Source organism: Ranitomeya variabilis, chromosome 3 (genome assembly GCF_051348905.1).
Source record: "Ranitomeya variabilis isolate aRanVar5 chromosome 3, aRanVar5.hap1, whole genome shotgun sequence".
NCBI classification, from domain to species: domain Eukaryota; kingdom Metazoa; phylum Chordata; class Amphibia; order Anura; family Dendrobatidae; genus Ranitomeya; species Ranitomeya variabilis.
Genome location: NC_135234.1, coordinates 650,069,022 through 650,088,871, shown reverse-complemented (window position 1 = coordinate 650,088,871; position 19,850 = coordinate 650,069,022). Strand labels below are relative to the sequence as shown.

At 43.8% G+C, this 19,850-nt stretch overlaps 1 protein-coding gene across 2 annotated transcripts in view; it reads right to left on the bottom strand.

Annotated features, from left to right (window-relative positions):
* Positions 1-393: 393 nt before the first annotated feature.
* LOC143816837 (inhibin beta C chain-like) overlaps positions 394-19,850 on the bottom strand; it is a 30,437-nt gene continuing 10,980 nt past the window's right edge. The window contains exon 3 of one of the 2 annotated variants that reach the window (XM_077297725.1): positions 394-1,498. In XM_077297725.1, the coding sequence (XP_077153840.1) occupies positions 762-1,498 (737 nt within the window). In that variant the 3' untranslated portion in view covers positions 394-761. The remainder of the gene's footprint in view (positions 1,499-19,850) is intronic. The other variant, XM_077297726.1, reaches the window with a different exon arrangement.

Below are 19,850 nucleotides of genomic sequence, written 5' to 3'. Positions count from 1 at the left end.
AGTAAAAAGAGAAAAAAAAACGTCCGTCTCTCTCAGTTGGTAAAACTCACACGAATGTCTGAATGCAGCTTAACAGAGACTGTGAAGGACAGTACTCAGTTATCATCATCAGTCCTACAGACATGGAAAGGAACAGTAGTGCGCATGTGTGGCTTTGCTTAATTCAAACTCAGACAGGAGCTAGGAAACGGGGATTCCGATGGTGGGGCCTCCAGCAATCATATATACATTGTCTTACAAAAGCTGTACACTGACTACTTTATATTGTACCAAAGTGTCATATTTTCAGTGTTTTCCCATGAAAAGATAAAATAATATATTTAGAAAAATGTGAGGGGTGTACTCACTTTTGTGAGACACTGTGTATAGATAGTGATTACAGGTCATTGTTTTCATGAGTTAACTACTTTAATACATGGCTAACACATGGGCTATGTTCGCAGTCTGTAACCATAGACACAAACCCATTCATATCATTAACATGTTCCCCTCATTGGCAGCTCATAACATTGTGAAGAATTTCAACTACTGGATTTTCCTGGTTGCAATGACACCTAAAAGATCATTATATTCCTGCTGTTTGCAGTTTTATTTATGGGTTACATCTCTGGTATCAGCTTTTTATATTGCTGCTCTACACGAACAGGAGGGAACAGAGACTATATAAGCATTTAAATAATTTAGAAAAAGTTTATGACATGAGTTCACATGAGTAACACAAGTGACAAGGCTAAAGAGGAGGAGAATGTACTGTACACACACTAAGTGCAACCGCAGCTTTCTACAATCATATCGGGAATGTCTGACTTGACAATGGTATTGTTGATATCAAAGTAAAGAAAAGAGAGAGGCCTTCGTTTTGTTGGAACACAACACAGACTCAGGTTAGAATATGCGTTGTTTGCTTTGATCAGGCTTAAGATAGCCGTATGACTGGATGATGAAATTCCTGGAGACCTGGCCAGGTGAACAGGACATATTCCTTCACACAGATTCATAAAATAACCCTTTGGGCTAATTATCCAGTTATTCCAGCCAATATCTTTAAAAGCGATGTAAAATTTCTTCAGACAACATACTTGCATGTCACCAGTGCACTCTATGATATGTCTCCGAATTCGCGCATCCTCCTGTTTGTTGTGAACTTTTAATGCCAGAAACGGACGATGGACATGGCTAATATTATCCATTTTCAGCGGCTTGTGACAGTCCAGGCACATCAGTTCTATGTACATATTTTCTGTTCCCTCGTTTAGGGCTTCTCCAGAGAACATCTGTAAAGGAATCATATACCAGCCACCGCTTACAGCTGTAGCCTGGGCTGTGCCTTCTATTGAATAGTCTTTAGGCATAAATTTACCAGTCACTGATAGGGTTATCTTGTTGCGGCATGTAGTTTTGAGGTACAACCACAGATGTGCCTGATGGATCTCCTCTCGCTTTTCTTTGTCGGTAGATAGATGAAAGCGAAGAACACTTCTCTCGCCATTTGAGTTTTCTGTGTATAAAATAACAGGCAAACAGTGATAAGACAATGTTAATGAAGGACGTGGTGCACATTTGCTCTGCACATTTGTTCCTTTTCTTTCTGCAGATATACAAAACATCTATATTTTAACTTTAGTAAAGTTTTCCTTTGCATACTGACATGTACTAAAGTTGAATGTACTAATGTTTGTATCACTTTTTCTGTACTTATCTGACTGTAAAGGTACCTTCACACGAAACGACAACGATCCGTGACGTTGCAGCGTCCTGGATAGCGATATCGTTGTGTTTGACACACAGCAGCGATCTGGATCCTGCTGTGATATCGCTGGTCGTTGAATAAAGTTCAGAACTTTATTTGGTCGTCAGACCGGCGTGTATCGTCAGGTTTGACACCAAAAGCAACGATACCAGCGATGTTTTACGCTGGTAACCAGGGTAAATATCGGGTTACTAAGCGCAGGGCCGCGCTTAGTAACCCGATGTTTACCCTGGTTACCAGCGTAAAAGTAAAAAAAACAAAAAGTACATACTCACCTGCGCGTCCCCTGCCGTCCGCTTCCTGCTCTGACTGAGCGCCGGCCCTAAAGTGAAAGTAAAAGCACAGCGGTGACGTGACCGCTCTGCTGTTAGGCGCCGGCGCTCACACAGTACAGGAAGCGGACGCCGGGGGACGCGCAGGTGAGCATGTACTGTTTGTTATTTTTACTTTTACGCTGGTAACCAGGGTAAACATCGGGTTACTAAGCGCGGCCCTGCGCTTAGCAACCCGATGTTTACCCTGGTTACCCGGGGACCTCGGCATCATTGGTCGCTGGAGAGCGGTCTGTGTAACAGCTCTCCAGCGATCAAACAGCGACGCTGCAGCGATCGGCATCGTTGTCGCTATCGCTGCAGCGTCTCTTCGTGTGAAGGTACCTTAAGACTTAGTTCACATACAGCGTTTTTGCTGTGTCTTTTTCTGCAGTCAAAGCCAGATCTCTTGGCTGCAAAAATGCTGCATTCATATTGTCACTTTTTTTGCAACATTTTTTTTGTTTCAGATTACATGTGTGCTTTTGTCTACAATGAATTTAATAAAGTTCATTTTATTTCAGTTTAGTGAAGTATATCTGTGAATTCAAGATACCATCAATCAAACGTAGCTCCCCAACACCAGTAGCACTGTGTTATGATCCTTAGTGGCTGAGGATCACAGAATGAACTAGCTAAGTTACTGAACATAGAACGAGCTCTAGGGAGCTGGTAACTGGACTGACCGCAAAACCTGATCCTAACCAAACACACTGAAGGTAGCCGGTGAACGTGCCTAAATTCCTGGACGTCTCGACGCAGCCTGAGAAACTTGCTACCCCTATAGAGAAAGTAAGACCTCACTTGCCTCAGAGAAATGACCCCAAAGATATAGGAAGCCAACAACAAATAATAACGGTGAGGTAAGGGGAAAATACAAAACGTAGAAATGAAAACAGATTCAGCAAATGAGGCCCACTAATACTAGATAGCAGAAGACAGGCAGGGAACTGTGCGGTCAGTAAAAAACCCTATACAAAATATACACGCTGAGAATACAAGAACCTCCACACCAACTAACGGTGTGAGGGGAGAAACTCAGCCCCCTAGAGCTACCAGCAAGCAAGGAAATCACATATTAGCAAGCTGGACAAGGACAAATAAATAACCAAGAAACATATTGAACACTGATGAGCAAAAAATAACCAAACAGAAACTTAGCTTCTCTCGGCGAGACTGATAACGAAGGGATTCAGGAGAGATCAAAATAGCACTGAATACATCGACAGCAGGCAACCACTGAAAGTCCAGGTGAGCTAAATAGGAAACCAGCTAACAGATAACGAGACAGCTGAACCAGCCTCAGACCTGCAGAATGACACAAAGAGCCACCAGAGGGAGCCCAAAGACAGCACTCACACAGTACCACTTGTGACCACAAGAGGGAGCCCAAAAACAGAGTTCACAACAGTACCCCCCCCTTGAGGAGGGGTCACCGAACCCTCATCAAAACCCCCAGGGCGATCAGGATGAGCCACATGGAAGGCATGAACCAAATCGGCCGCATGAACATCAGAGGCGAAAACCCAGGAATTATCCTCCTGACCATAGCCCTTCCACTTAACCAAATACTGAAGCCTCCGTCTAGAAACATGAGAATCCAAGATCTTCTCCACCACGTACTCCAATTCGCCCTCAACCAGCACCGGGGCAGGGGGCTCAACAGAAGGAACCACAGGCACCACATACCTCCGCAACAAAGACCTATGGAACACGTTATGAATGGCAAACGACGCTGGGAGGTCCAAACGAAATGACACCGGGTTAAGGATTTCCAAAATCTTATAAGGACCGATGAAGCGAGGCTTGAATTTAGGAGAGGAGACCTTCATAGGAACATACCGAGAAGACAGCCATACCAAATCCCCAACACGAAGTCGGGGACCCACACCGCGACGGCGGTTGGCAAAGCGCTGAGCCTTCTCCTGTGACAACTTCAAATTGTCCACCACATGGTTGCAAATCTGCTGCAACCTATCCACCACAGAATCCACCCCAGGACAGTCAGAAGGCTCGACCTGACCCGAGGAGAAACGAGGATGAAAACCAGAATTGCAGAAAAAAGGCGAAACCAAAGTAGCAGAACTAGCCCGATTATTAAGGGCAAACTCGGCCAATGGCAAAAAAGTCACCCAATCATCCTGATCAGCAGAAACAAAACATCTTAAATAAGTTTCCAAGGTCTGATTAGTTCGCTCGGTTTGGCCATTCGTCTGAGGATGGAAGGCCGACGAAAAAGACAAATCAATGCCCATCTTAGCACAAAAGATCCGCCAAAATCTGGACACAAACTGGGATCCTCTGTCAGACACAATATTTTCAGGGATGCCATGCAAGCGAACCACATTCTGAAAAAATAGAGGAACCAAATCAGAGGAGGAAGGCAACTTAGGCAAGGGCACCAAATGGACCATTTTGGAAAAACGATCACACACCACCCAGATGACAGACATTCTCTGAGAGACTGGAAGATCCGAAATAAAATCCATGGAAATGTGCGTCCAAGGCCTCTTCGGGACAGGCAAAGGCAAAAGCAAACCGCTGGCACGAGAACAGCAAGGCTTAGCCCGAGCACAAATCCCACAGGACTGCACAAAGGAACGCACATCCCGCGACAAGGAAGGCCACCAGAAGGACCTAGCCACCAAATCTCTGGTACCAAAAATCCCAGGATGGCCTGCTGTACTGTTATGATCCTTAGTGGCTGAGGATCACAGAATGAACTAGCTAAGTTACTGAACATAGAACGAGCTCTAGGGAGGTGGTAACTGGACTGACCGCAAAACCTGATCCTAACCAAACACACTGAAGGTAGCCGGTGAACGTGCCTAAATTCCTGGATGTCTCGACGCAGCCTGAGAAACTTGCTACCCCTATAGAGAAAGTAAGACCTCACTTGCCTCAGAGAAATTACCTCAAAGATATAGGAAGCCAACAACAAATAATAACGGTGAGGTAAGGGGAAAATACAAAACGTAGAAATGAAAACAGATTCAGCAAATGAGGCCCACTAATACTAGATAGCAGAAGACAGGCAGGGAACTGTGCGGTCAGTAAAAAACCATATACAAAATATCCACGCTGAGAATACAAGAACCCCCACACCAACTAATGGTGTGAGGGGAGAAACTCAGCCCCCTAGAGCTACCAGCAAGCAAGGAAATCACATATTAGCAAGCTGGACACGGACAAATAAATAACCAAGAAACATATTGAACACTGATGAGCAAAAAATAACCAAACAGAAACTTAGCTTCTCTCGGCGAGACTGATAACGAAGGGATTCAGGAGAGATCAAAATAGCACTGAATACATCGACAGCAGGCAACCACTGAAAGTCCAGGTGAGCTAAAAAGGAAACCAGCTAACAGATAACGAGGCAGCTGAACCAGCCTCAGACCTGCGGAATGACACAAAGAGCCACCAGAGGGAGCCCAAAGACAGCACTCACACAGTACCACTTGTGACCACAAGAGGGAGCCCAAAACAGAGTTCACAACACACTGCTGGTGTTGGGAGCTACAGTTTATTGATAGTATCATGAAATCACAGCTGTACTGCTCCATGATGGAGAAGATGCTCCCATCACTCTGTGTCCTTGGTAGGCATGCACTTTTCCAACATGACAATGACCCAAAACAAAACACACTCTTGCATTTCTGAAGAAGAAAAGGGTACAAGTGATTCAAGTTGAATTCAGCATCCAGGCTCTAAAAGAGGTCCTTCATGAAGAATGGAAAAAGATAGATATTTCAATACACCTCCAACTTGTTCATTCCATGCCTAAAAAAATTGATTATGTCCTTAGAAATCATGGAGGTCATACACAATACTACTACACTTCTACTCTAAAGCCCCTACCCACAGTATTATACTTTTCTACTGGTGACTTCACCTTTTACCAGCACCGAAGTGCTCCATGTTGTGACCGCAACTTCTCGCTGGCTGGAAGTCAGAAGTTACAGTACATCATAAGCTTTCAAGAATGAGGCTCTCGTAGACTTGCACTGAAAAATTATTTCCAGCTCCCTCCAGCAAACACTTGATCGATCTGGCAGGTCAAAACTCATGGAGGCCGACAGGAGCAGTGGTGATAGAAGGTGAAGACAGCGGCAGGTAAGTATGAGAGCAGGGGCAGGGACTTTAGATTAAAAGCACCAATCCAGTGGTAAAATTTTTTAAAAAAAAAACCTCTAGTGGTGCTTTAACCTTACTTTCATGTTAGGCGTTAAAAAAGTATTCAGTGAAATTCAATTTTGTCCAAATTTAAGAAAATGTTCTTAATTAGTGAGACATTGATTAAAATCTTACTTTTCAAAGAGGGTGTACCCATTAATCGTGAGCCCTGTATAGATATGCATAGAAATTGGACATGCAAAACAGTGTTTTTGATATATATAACATGTATTTGGTCAATAAAAAATACAGTTGCAAAGATGTCAGCTTCTAATGGCATCTAGTTAAATGGACCTTAGTATGGGATTCACTCAGCATGAATCAGGACTGGCTGCATGATTGTGTAAGGAGGTGGCAGGGACCCTCATGTGCCTCCTCTCCCCTGGTCACTGTTCACAGATTACATGCAGCACCCCATGGTGTATTAATGAGAAATGTAACGTTTATACATGTTTACTGATGCTAGTATACTGTAATGTGATGCAGGTGTTATGTATTGTGTATAAGCTTAGGGACAATAAAGGACCGTAGGGGGATTAGAATAGAGGGGGCATGATAGATATAGGATAGTATAGAATAGATAGAAGTGTTAGTAAGGTACAGGCAGCATGGGAGTTGGTTAATGGGGAGGAGTTAGAACAGAGCAGGGACAGGGATATAGGAGTACTTCCTGGATAGGCAGCAGAGCCCGGCAGCCTTGCCCAGGGAGAGATGTAAGGAAGAGTGACACAGTCAGACAGCCGTGGGGATAAAGCTGCAATGGCAGTAAGGGGCTCCAGGCCAGGAATAGTGCAGTCGGGCACTAGCTTAAAAGGACCATCCCCAAGAAGGACAGGGTCTAAGACCAGGGCGGGAGCAGCTGAGATAGCATTCCCAGCACCTTTCCCTAAGGAAACAGATGAGGGGCTGACAGGGAGCTGGAGGAGAAGATAGGAGCTGCCCAGATGGCAGGGAAAGATAAGATGCCTCTGTGTTTAACCTGTGCTGCTTATGTGATGAATGCGCTGCTGTCCAGTAAAGTTAATCTGTTGGAAAAAAAACTCAATTCCAAAGTGATTTTTGGGGCTCATGCATGCGGAGCCAACGCAACAGCAGCCGAGGGAAACCTGACAGTGACTGTTCTGTTGCACATGCTGTATATGCAGGAAAAGAGACACTGTATTTTTTCTGTGAGGTGCCAGGGTGTGGGAACTGTTGGCAGATATGTAACAGATACAGACTTGTGTGCAGGAGGAGTTTACACTTTTCTGACAGTAGATGGCGACGTTGTGACTGTTATATGCTTAGTTGAATGTAATGCATATACTTGTTGTACAGTACTTTGGTTTCACTTTCTCTCTGGTTAAAAGGTCCTTCAGACTTCCTGTTATGCTGTATTAAGAAGCTGATGCATGTACCTCATGTTCTGTGAAGATAAAAGTTGAATTACCAAATATAATCTACTCTCACAAGTTTCTTCTGTGACCAAACTATGCAACAGGTTATGGGCCCAGCATAGAAGACAACAAGGACTTGGCGAATGCAAATGAATACTTCAGAGCAATTCTCTCCAAAGTAAGACAAATAAGTAAAAGATGAGCAGCAGTTCAGAGCTAAGCAGCTAAGCTGAACAATGAGAACTATCAGTTATGGAAGTTCAAAGTGGAGATATTATTGTCTAAAGATGATTTTTGGTAGGTAATCACTATAGACAGACCCAATGATAATAATCAGACATGGGATAAGAAAAACAGACAAGCAAGAGCTACTATCAGCTTATTAGTGGAGGAGCATCAGTTAGTTCACATAAGGAATGAGAATACAGCAAAGGGAATGTAGGAAGCATTGAGAAAGATACATGAAAGATCAAGCTTAAATCACAAACTATTCCTGCTAAGAAAACTTTACAAGATGAGATTAAATGCAAGGAAAGACATGTGGGAGCATATAAACTCCATGATGGAGGTGGTAACACAGCCTAGATCAGTTGGTGAAGTCATTAAGGAAAGCTACAGTATGTAGCAGCAATATTATTGTGCAGTTTACCAGATTCATACACTGCTCTAAGGCTACGTTCACATTTGCGGTCCTCGCCGCAGCGTCGGGCGCCGCAGCGGCGCCGCATGCGTCATGCGCCCCTATATTTAACATGGGGGCGCATGGACATGCGGCGCACTTGCGTTTTGCGCCGCATGCGTCGCTGCGGCGCCCGCGTCGGTGCGCAGAGGACGCAGCAAGTTGCATTTTTGCTGCGTCCAAATTCAATGAAAAAAACGACGCATGCGGCGCAAAACGCAGCGTTGTGCATGCGTTTTGCTGCGTTTTTATTTGCGTTGTGCGTTGCGGCGCCGACGCTGCGGCGCACAACGCAAATGTGAACGTAGCCTAATAAATGCACTAGAGACAAGACCTGAAGCAGACATTACACTAGAGTTTGTAAAGACCAGACTTAAAGATGAATATCATAGAAGGAAAGAGCAAACAAACTATTCCAATGAAAGGGATAGTGAAAATGCTTAAAGCGACAGACAAGAAGCCCCATAATACAAAGACAAGAGAATGCTTCAGATGTAAGAAAAAGGGACATTTAAAGAAAGACTGTACTGTATGGAAAGCAGAACAACAGAAATTACACCAAATGGAGAATAAATAGAAAGCAAAAAGCACAATTTCTAACCCACATGCAGGTCACTGGAATGGTACATTTAAAGTAACTGATAAAGAGTCATCGTCAGGCTGGTTTATTGACTCAGGAGCAACAAGTCACATGACTAGTGAAAAAAGCTTCTTTACTGAACTTGATTAAAATAAGAAGGAAGCAATTTATGCAGATGGGAGTAAAATAATTGCAGAAAGTATTGGATAAGGAATGCTAATCTGTCTTGATAGATTTGGGCATAATTCAAAATTACTAGTAAAGGATGTGTTATATGTTCCAGGACAAGAAGGAGGATTGTTATCCGTAAAGCGTCTGACAGCCAAAGGACTTACTGTAAAATTCAAAGATGATACTTGTACAATCCTATAAGGTAATAATTAATGTCTAAGCAGGTGAACAATTATATCGTCTAGACACATTAAAGGAACAGATGAAGTTATGTACACATGATCACAAGAATTGTATTCACATGTGGCATAGACGTCTAGGACACAGTCATCCTGAGAGTATAATGACATTACAAAAGAAGAATTTCACAAAAGACCTATTGATATGTGATTGCTCAATTACCATAAAATGTGAATATTGTATAAAATCTAAAGCTACAAGAGTATCTATACCTAAAGAGAGTGAGACAAAAAGCACAAGACCACTTAACTTGGTACACACTGATGTATGTGGACCCATGAAAGTGACCACATCACGAGGTAATAGATATATGGTGACCTTCATAGATGACTACTCAAGATACACAGTCATGTACTTGATAAAGAACAAAAGTGAAGTTTTTGAAAAATTAGAAGTCTATGTGACAAAGTCAAATAACAAGTTTCAGAGGAAGTCAATCATCATCAGAAGTGATAATGGAGGTGAATTTACAGGACACCAAATAGAAAACTACTTAAGACAGAATGAAATGGAGTATTAAAAGACTGTTCCATACACACCTGAACACAACGGGGTAGCAGAAATAAAAAACAGAACTGAAATGATAAGATGTATGCTAACAGACTCCAAACAACCAGAGAAATACTGGGGTGAAGCAGCAATGACAGCCACTTATTTGCAAAACAGACTTTTTTTTTAAGAGAACTGAAAAAAAACCATATGAACTGAGGCAAGGTAAGAAACCAAGTGTGAATCATTTAAGAGTTTTTGGTTGCAAAGTTTTTGTGTTTATTCCAGAAGAAAAATGCTCCAAACTTAAAAACAGAGCCATTGAAGAAATATTTGTCGGATATAATGACAACTGCAAAGGATACAGAATCCTAGATCCCAAGACAGACCGAATCACAGTGAGTAACAGTGTATCAGTGAGAGGAACAACAGTGATATAACTGCAGGAACATCTGATGAGAAAGAAGTTACAGCTCCATACATACACAGCACCAAGATGCTCAATAAGAGAAAACAAGGGAAGACTACCTCAACGTCTTTCATACAAGTCAAGTACAAATAAAATTTATGAACCTATATCTTGGGAGGACACATCTCAACTTTCAGAAGAAGAGGCCAACAAATGGATAAAGGCTGCAGAAACAGAAATAAAAACCATGCATGATTCAAAGACATGGACACTGAGAGAACTACCAAAAGAAAGCTATAGGCTGTAAATGGGTTTTTAAAGTAAAATACCAAGCAGATGGCACAGCTGATCGATACCGAACAAGACTCGTAGCTAAAGGCTATTCTCAGAAAAATGGAGAATTGTTTAGTGCTCGGAGATTTAGTTTTTCTTGCCGCAGCTGAATGATTTACATCTGTTAGCCAGCACAAGCACATGTTGTGGTTGCCTGGTTGCTAGGGAATCTCCACATGTACTTATGCTGGCTAACAGATGTAAATCATCCAGTTGCGGCAAGAAAAACTAAATCTCCGAGCACTAAAAAATACTCGGAGGACACCCAAGCATGCTCGAGAAATCTTGAGTAACGAGTATATTCGCTCATCACTATTAAGGAGATTTCACCAGATTCAGTCATACATCCACACACACACAATTTCAGTTTTATACTAGCGCATGGCTGAGCGGCCATGCAAACCTTTTATAGCTGTAGCCTTCCAGGACCTTCATAGTGATCCAATCGGAGACGCTACAGGACATGAGCATGTGACCCCCGACCTCCAATGAGAGGTCTCCCATGGACATGCTCAGAAGAAGAAAAGGAGGACTTAGTCCCTGGAACGTCTGCTCGCCGCTGATCAATGCTGGTTACAAAGGTTGAGCCTGGAAAGGCAGCTGTAACCAAACGCACAGTATGTGCTTGAGCCAGATATCTCTGCTGAGCGGGCTCCACTGCGGCTGGAGGAGAATGGGAGACTGCAGCGGACATGGTTTGAGATTCCCACTGTGCAGCGGTGGGAACTCGACACCTAACAGACTGGAAATCCAATTAACAGGAAATCTGCCAGTGGCTATTTTTTCTTGCTCTCAAGCAGACCAATTAGCTGGATTATTAAGGGTACCGTCACACTTTACGATTTACCAACGATCACGACCTGCGATACGACCTGGCCGTGATCATTGGTAAGTCGTTGCGTGGTCGCTGGGGAGCTGTCACACAGACCGCTCTCCAGCGACCAACGATGCCGAGGTTCGCTGGTAACCAGGGTAAACATCGGGTTACTAAGCGCAGGGCCGCGCTTAGTAACCCGATGTTTACCGTGGTTACCAGCGTAAAAGTAAAAAAAACAAAACAGTACATGCTCACCATCTGATGTCCGTCAGGTCCCTTGCAGTCTGCTTCCCGCTCTGACTGAGTGCCGCCGTACAGTGAGAGCAGAGCACAGCAGTGACGTCACCGTTGTGATCTGCTCTCACTTTCCGGCCGGCAGACAGTCAGAGCGGGAAGCAGACGGCGAGGGACCTGACGGACATCAGATGGTGAGTATGTACGGTTTGTTTGTTTTTACTTTTACGCTGGTAACCACGGTAAACATCGGGTTACTAAGCGCGGCCCTGTGCTTAGTAACCCGATGTTTACCCTGGTTACCAGCGAACGCATCGCTGGATCGCTGTCACACACAACGATCCAGCGATGACAGCGGGAGATCCAGCGACGAAAGAAAGTTTCAAACGATCTGCTACGACGTACGATTCTCAGCAGGGTCCCTGATCGCTGCTGCATGTCAGACACTGCGAGATCGTAACTATATCGCTAGAACGTCACGAATCATGCCGTCGTAGCAATGAAAATGCCACTGTGTGACGGTACCCTAAGAAACAATCTACAGTATCACTGAGGTCGACAGAAGCAAAATATGTTGGCGCAGCACATGCCAGTCAAGAAGTTCTATGATTAAGACAATTGCTAACAGACTTAAAACAACAACAACTGGGACCAACAAAGAAGTATGAGGACAAGCAAGGATGTCTAGTTCTTGTTCAGATGGAAAGAGTTAATCCAAGAACTAAACACATTGATGTGAAGTTTCACTTCTTGAGAGATCACCAGGAACAAGGAATCCTAAATTTAGAGTACTCCCAACTAAAGATATGACAGCAGGTATTTTCACAAAGGCATTGAATGCTGAAAGACATCAGAGACTGATGAAGAAATTAGGCATAACTGAATAAGTCCTTACTGTTGAGAAAGGGTGTTGGCAGATATACAACAGATACAGACTTATTTGTGTGCAGGAGGAGTTTACACTTTTCTGACAGTAGATAGCGATGTTGTTACTGTTATATGCTTAGTTGAATGTAAGGCATATTCTTGTTGTACTTTGGTTTCACTTTTTCTCTGGTAAAAGATCCTTCAGACTTCCTGTTATGCTGTATTAAGAAGCTGATGCATGTACCACATGTTCTGTGAAGATAAATGTTGAATTACCCCATATAATCTACTCTCACAAGTTTCTTCTGTGACCAAATTATGCAACAGGAACAGAACAGCCTGTTGCCAGGACTATTACCTTGGCCGCCTTACAATTGCAGCTGGTTATGTATTTGCCCATAATGCTGTGGGGTTTCAGAGAAAACATAGTTTGAAAATCCGGCAGTAGACTCTAGGGACAGACCAGTCTCATCTGGTGCTACTCTCAGCCAGCTACTTCTTGCTGCACTTGATTGACCAGCCTCTCCAGATGAAGATACATGGGAGACACCTGTCAATCAACTAGAGTAGACACAGGGAGAATCTGGTAGGGGGCTGCACAGGGCTAGTAAGGTCTTTCCCTAAGGCCTCATTCATATATCCCTATAAAACTTGTACATGAAAAAATTGTTCTGACGTCAGTCAGTGTTTTGGATCATTTTGGTATCATTGTTTTTCATGAATGGATAAAGAAATAAATAAATTGCAAAGCTTCAGATATAGCTCATATTGTGTCCCAAATGCAGGGACACAACTGTTATGGTTTCCAATGGCAAGGAAACATCAGAAGCATAGAATAAACGGACAAGCTCTCGGGTGATGGAAACTAGAGCTGACCGCGATGCTAAACCTACACACCACACTAGAAGTAGCCAGGGGGCATTCCTGCGTTGTCTCTAGATGCCGCGCGCCAGCCGGAGAACTAACTACCCCTGGTAGAAGAAAACACAGTCCTGGCTTGCCTCCAGAGAATGTCCCCACAGGAGATAGCAGCCCCCCACATATAATAACGGTGAGAGCAGATGAAAAGACACACGTAGTATGAAAGCAGATTTAGCACAGAGAGGCCCGCTAACTAAATAGCAGAAAGATACAACAGAGGACTTCGCGGTCAGCTGCAAAACCCTTCAAAACACCATCCTGAAATTACCTTAACTCATGTGACAACTCATGCCACTGGAGTGGTAATTTCAGCCCAACAAGAGCTTCCAGCTGCAGAGATTCACATAAGTGCAAACTGGACAAAACATACAAAAATAGACTTAAGGACTAAAGTGTCCAACTTAGCTGAGCAGAAAACTGGGAGCAGGAACATGCAACAGAATCACTCTGGATACATTGATGGCCAGCATTAGAATGACTGAGGAGCAAGGTTAAATAGGAACTCCCACATCCTGATAGGAACAGGTGAACTGAGAAGGCAAAGCTTGCAGGACACCAGTACCACAAGAGACCACCGGGGGAGCCCACGAACCGAATCACAACACACAACCTTGAACGTACCTATACGTCCAAGGTTGTGAAGGGATATTACAATTGTAAGATTACTATTTTTTCTTCTTTTTTTTTCTTTTTACTCTTATTGATGACAATAGACACTTAAAATTCTTAAAGGGAAGGTGCCACCAGTTTTCTTGTAGTTTGTTTTTTTGTGAAATTAAGCTTAAAATAGTAAATAAAATGTATTAATGCAATGTTTGCACTGTTTGCAAACATTTCTTTATGAAAAATATATATTTTCTTACAAATATATATATTTACCACTAGGGGGAGCATTTTCTGTTTTAGACCTCAAGCAGCTATAGTGAGACTTACCAGCTTTACTGTTAGCTGGAAAATTGGGACAGTAACTGCTGACATCACCATTTCCCTCCCCTTTTGGGTGGTCTAGTATCCCTGGGGCAGAATGAAGAGTAGTATCACAGGGCAGTACCATTTTCTGTGTGACTGCCCTGTGACCTACTATCACCAGCAGTTACTGCATCAGAAACACAGCTTGTTTACAGAGGAGCAGAACGCAGTGGACTCAGCAGCATCATGGACCTGAGGAAGAGTGAAGACATGTGGTGTGTATGGAGCAGCATTATCTGAGTGGAGCTGTCTGTGACTCATCCATCAGTAAGATAAGGCCGGAGACACACTGGTGCGAGATACGGCCGAGTCTCGCTGGTTAAAAGCAAGCTGTGGCACCGGCACTCCGGAGCGGAGTGTGCGGCTCCATGTATTGCTATGCAGCTGCACGCTCCGCTCCGGAGTGCAGGTGCCACAGCTTGCTTTTAACCAGCGAGACTCGGCCGTATCTCGCACCAGTGTGTCCCCGGCCTAAGAAGGAGATCCAGGTCTGCAGTGAATGGCCAGGCATTGTGGAGGGAGGGGAGAGATACATTGGTATGGCTGAGAGAGACTGATGGGAGTGAGCGAGACATGTAGAATGATGAGTGAGACACATATGGAGCATGATGAGGAGAGAGATACACATGGAATAGCAGGGGTGAGACACTTGGAGCGTGATGAGTGAGATATGTGGTATGATGAGTGAGACATATGGAGCGTGATGGAGATACACATGGAATAGCATGCGTGAGACACTTCGGCTATGTGTACACGTTGCATTTTTGGATGCGTGGAATTGCATCAATTCTGCAGTGTAGTGCACAACCAATGTTAGTCAATGGGAAATTGAGAATTGTGCACATGCTGTGGAAAAATACGCGCGGATTTGCAGGGTTTTATTTTCCACAGCATGTCAATTCTTTTTGTGGATCTGCAGCGCTTCTGCACCCATTGACTACCATTCAGTTAGGCAAATCCGCAGCAAAACTGCAGGTTTAAAAATCTGTGGTTTTGCTGCGGAGTAGACTGTGTGAGCTGTGAATATGTGCGTATCTGTGTGTATCTCTATATATGTGTGTGTTCGGGAACATGGAGTATACTGCTGGTTTATTTTATTTATTTATTTTTTTAGAGGAGATCAAGGGCGTTGCATGGATTAGCTGAATAATAAAGGTAGGAAACTGTGTAGTGTTTTATTTCATTAAAATACTTTATTCTGGCTGTGTGTTTATTTAACCCCTTAACAACTATAGGATTAGTAATGGATAGGTGTCTTATTGACGCCTCTCCATTTCTAAGCCAGCTTGATGTCACCTTACAATACAAAGGTGACATCAACCCCACAAATATTACCCATATGACACCACTACAAGGCAGTGGGGAGAGAGGCTAAGTACAGGAATTGGCTTTGAGCTGGTGTTTGTAGGCGGGGAAGGGGGGGCGATATGCATAGCACCTTCTTAGGCTATTAATATCAGCCAGCAGCTGTCTGCATAGCCTTTTCTGGTTATTAATTATAGGGGAACCCCATGTCGTTTTTTTTATATCCTCCTATTTTAATAGCCAGTAAAGGCTAAATATACAGCTGCGGGCTGATATTCATAGCCTGGGAAGATCCGTGGGTATTAACCCCTTCCTAGGCTATAAACATCATATAGTTCTCACATAATACCGCAATATAGATCACACATAATGGTGTCATATAGTTCTCACATAATACCATCATATAGATCACACATACTGCCAGTGTTCTCATATAATGCCGCCATATACGTCTCACATAATACCGCTATATACTTCTCACATAATACCGCCATATAGATCACACACAACACCATGTAGATCACACATAAAACCACCATATAATTCTCACATAATAGTGCCACATAGATTACACATAATCCCACAATATAGTTATCATATAATACAGTCATATATTTTTTACATTATTCCACCATACTGATCAAACATAGTACCACCACACAGATCACATATAATACTGTCATATAGATCACACATCACATAATGCCATAATACAGATCAAACATAATACTTGGCGGCATCAAGAGTGATCTATATGGCAGTACTATGTAAAGAATATATATGGCGGCATCATGTGCGATCTATATGGCAGTATTATGTAATAAATATATATGGCGATATGTGTGGTCTTTATGGGAGTATTATGTGATAGATATGGCGGCATTATGTGTGATCCCTATAGCAGTGTGCTGGTCTATGGGGAGGTCACAGAGAGAGATATATGGTGGAGGGAGCAGGGTGACAGGAGCACAGAGTATTTCAGGAGAGCAGTGTGCTGGTCTATGGGGGGAGTGTGCTCACGTGCTGACACACACTCTCACAACTGTATACTTAGCCTTTTCTGGCTATTAAAATGGGGGCCCCAAACAAAGAAAAATGACATGGGGTCCCCCTATAATTAATAACCAGCAAAGGCTATGCAAACAGCTGCAGGATATTAATAGCCTAGGAAGGGGCCATGGATATTGCCCCCCGCCCCCAGGCTAAAAACCATCAGCTCTCAGCCACCCCAGAAATGGCACATCTATTAGATGCGTCTTTTCTGACCCTTTGCCTGGGGCGGTGGCAAGTTGGTTTCATATTTGTGGGGTTGATGTCATCTTTCTATTGTCAGGTGACAAAATACCTACAAAGAAAGGCACCACATACAAAATATCATTTAAAAAAGTCCTTTATTAATAGCAAAAAAAACACGAGGTGGTCATAAAATTGCCTAATCCGGCAAAGGTGAGACACAACAAACACAAAACAATGGCGGACACATAGACCTGGAGATAACAACAAAACATATATAAGCACTAAGTGTGACAAAATGCTGAAAAGAAAAGAGGTGGAGGAGTAAAAGGAGGAGGAGACACAGATATAGGCATATCATGCCCTTCTAAAATCAAGAAAGGCTGGAGTAAAAATCTAAACTCACTCTACCAACACCCAGACGTCTTGACAAAAAAAAAAAAAAAAAAAATATCTTTAGGTAGAATGGCGGTGGGTCCATTCAGAACACTTTCCTTAGAAGACGTAGTGGTACCCCCATTGGGAGTTGTGCCAAAAAATGAACCCAATACATTCAGACTAATCCACCATTTGTCATATCCAAGGGGCAGGTCAGTAAACGACAACATCGACGCGGAACCAACTACAGTACTATGTACTGTACCTCCTTTGACGAGGCAATCAGGCGGGTCAAGAAGTTGGTAAGGGGCACCCTAATGGCCGAAACAGACATTGAGGGAGCATTCCGCTTACTACCTATGCCTCCGAATAGTGTCCTCCCATTGGGCTGCTTCTTTGAAAGAGCATACTACATAGATCGCTGTTTGCCCATGGGGTGCTCCATATCCTGCTCACTATTTGAGGCGTTTAGTTGCTTCCTCGAATGTGTCATCATGGACGTTTGTAAGGCGGGACATATTATCCATTACCTCGACGACTTCTTATGCCTGTTTCATGGGTGGGGTACGCTGCTGAGAAGCACCAAATTCTACTAGGCCCAAAAGGATTTCCTGGGCCAGGTGCCGTTAAAAATAGTACTTAGGTAAACAGGCGGTGTAGCTTGCATCATGGGTGGGGTACGCTGCTGAGTAGCACTAAATTCTACTAGGCCCAAAAGGATTTCCTGGGCTAGATGCTGTTACAAAATAGTAGTTAGGTAAACAGGCGGTGTAGCTTGCTTCATGGGTGAAGTACGCTGCTGAATAGCACCAAATTCTACTAGGCCCAAAGGATTTCCTGGGCCAGATGTCGTTAAAAATAGTACTTAGGTAAACAGGCGGTGTAGCTTGCTTCATGGGTGGGGTACGCTGCTGAGTAGCACTAAATTCTGCTAGGCCCAAAAGGATTTCCTGGGCCAGATGCCATTAAAAATAGTAGTTAGGTAAACAGGCGGTGTAGCTTGCTTCATGGGTGGGGTACTGTGCTGAGTAGCACAAAATGTTATTAGGTACAAAACGATTTCCTGGGCTAGATGCAGTTAAAAATTTGTAATTAGATCAACAGGCGGTGTAGCTTGCTTCATGGGTGGGGTATGCTGCTGAGTAGCACTAAATTCTACTAGGCCCAAAAGGATTTCCTGGGCTAGATGCCGTTACAAAATAGTAGTTAGGTAAACAGGCGGTGTAGCTTGCTTCATGGGGAGGGTACGCTGCTGAGTAGCACCAAATTCTACTAGGCCCAAAAGGATTTCCTGGGCCAGATGCCATTAAAAATGGTACTTAGGCAAACAGGCGGTGTAGCTTGATTCATAGGTGGGGTACGCTGCTGATTAGCACTACATTCTACTAGGCCCAAAAGGATTTCCTGGGCCAGATGCCGTTTTAAAATAGTACTTAGGTAAACAGGCGGTGTAGGTTGCTTCATGGGTGGGGTATGCTGCTGAGTAGTACTAAATTCTACTAGGCCCAAAAGGATTTCCTGGGCTAGATGCCGTTACAAAATAGTAGTTAGGTAAACAGGCGGTGTAGCTTGCTTCATGGGTGGGGTACGCTGCTGAGTAGCACCAAATTCTACTAGGCCAAAAAGGATTTCCTGGGCCAGATGCCGTTAAAAATAGTACTTAGGCAAACAGGCGGTGTAGCTTGCTTCATGGGTGGGGTACGCTGCTGAGTAGCACTACATTCTACTAGGCCCAAAAGGATTTCCTGGGCTAGATGGCGTTACAAAATAGTAGTTAGGTAAACAGGCGGTGTAGCTTGCTTCTTGGGTGAGGTACGCTGCTGAGTAGCACTAAATTCTACTAGGCCCAAAAGGATTTCCCGGGCTAGATGCCGTTCCAAAATAGTAGTTAGGTAAACAGGCGGTGTAGCTTGCTTCATGGGTGGGGTACACTGCTGAGAAGCACCAAATTCTACTAGGCCCAAAAGGATTTCCTGGGCCAGATGCCGTTAAAAATAGTACTTAGGTAAACAGGCGGTGGGTGGCTGGGCTACTCTGCTGATTGGCAGACACTGAAGCTATGGAGCAGACCTCTGAATCCCAGGCCAGAGTATGAGTAAACAACTCTGCAGACGACCCCACCCACCTGGAATTGACGATGGCAACATCATGTAAAACTCAGCAAGGGGACTTTTCAAAAAATTCAGCCACAGACACCACTTAAGTGGCATCAATTTCGCCAGAGTTTTTTTAAAACGGTTGGTGAGGTGATTTTCAAAAATCATCAAGCTTTTAGTCTCCCCAAGATGACACAGGGGTAGAAAAGTCCTTGCGGATCCAGGATTTGTTCATCTTGATGAACGTTAGTCTGTCTACATTGTCACTGGACAGCCGCGTGCGCTTATCTGTCAGCACACCACCAGCAGTGCTGAACACACATTCAGAGAGAACGCTGGCTGCGGGGCACTACAAGATCTCCAAGGCGTGAGTGGCGAGCTCAGGCCAGTTTTCAAGATTGGAAGCCCATAATGAGCAAGGGTCCAGTTCCACAGTCATGGCATCGATGTTAACTTGGAGATACTCTTGTACCATCCTCTCTAGGCGTTGGCTGTGCGTCAGACTTCTTGTCTCCT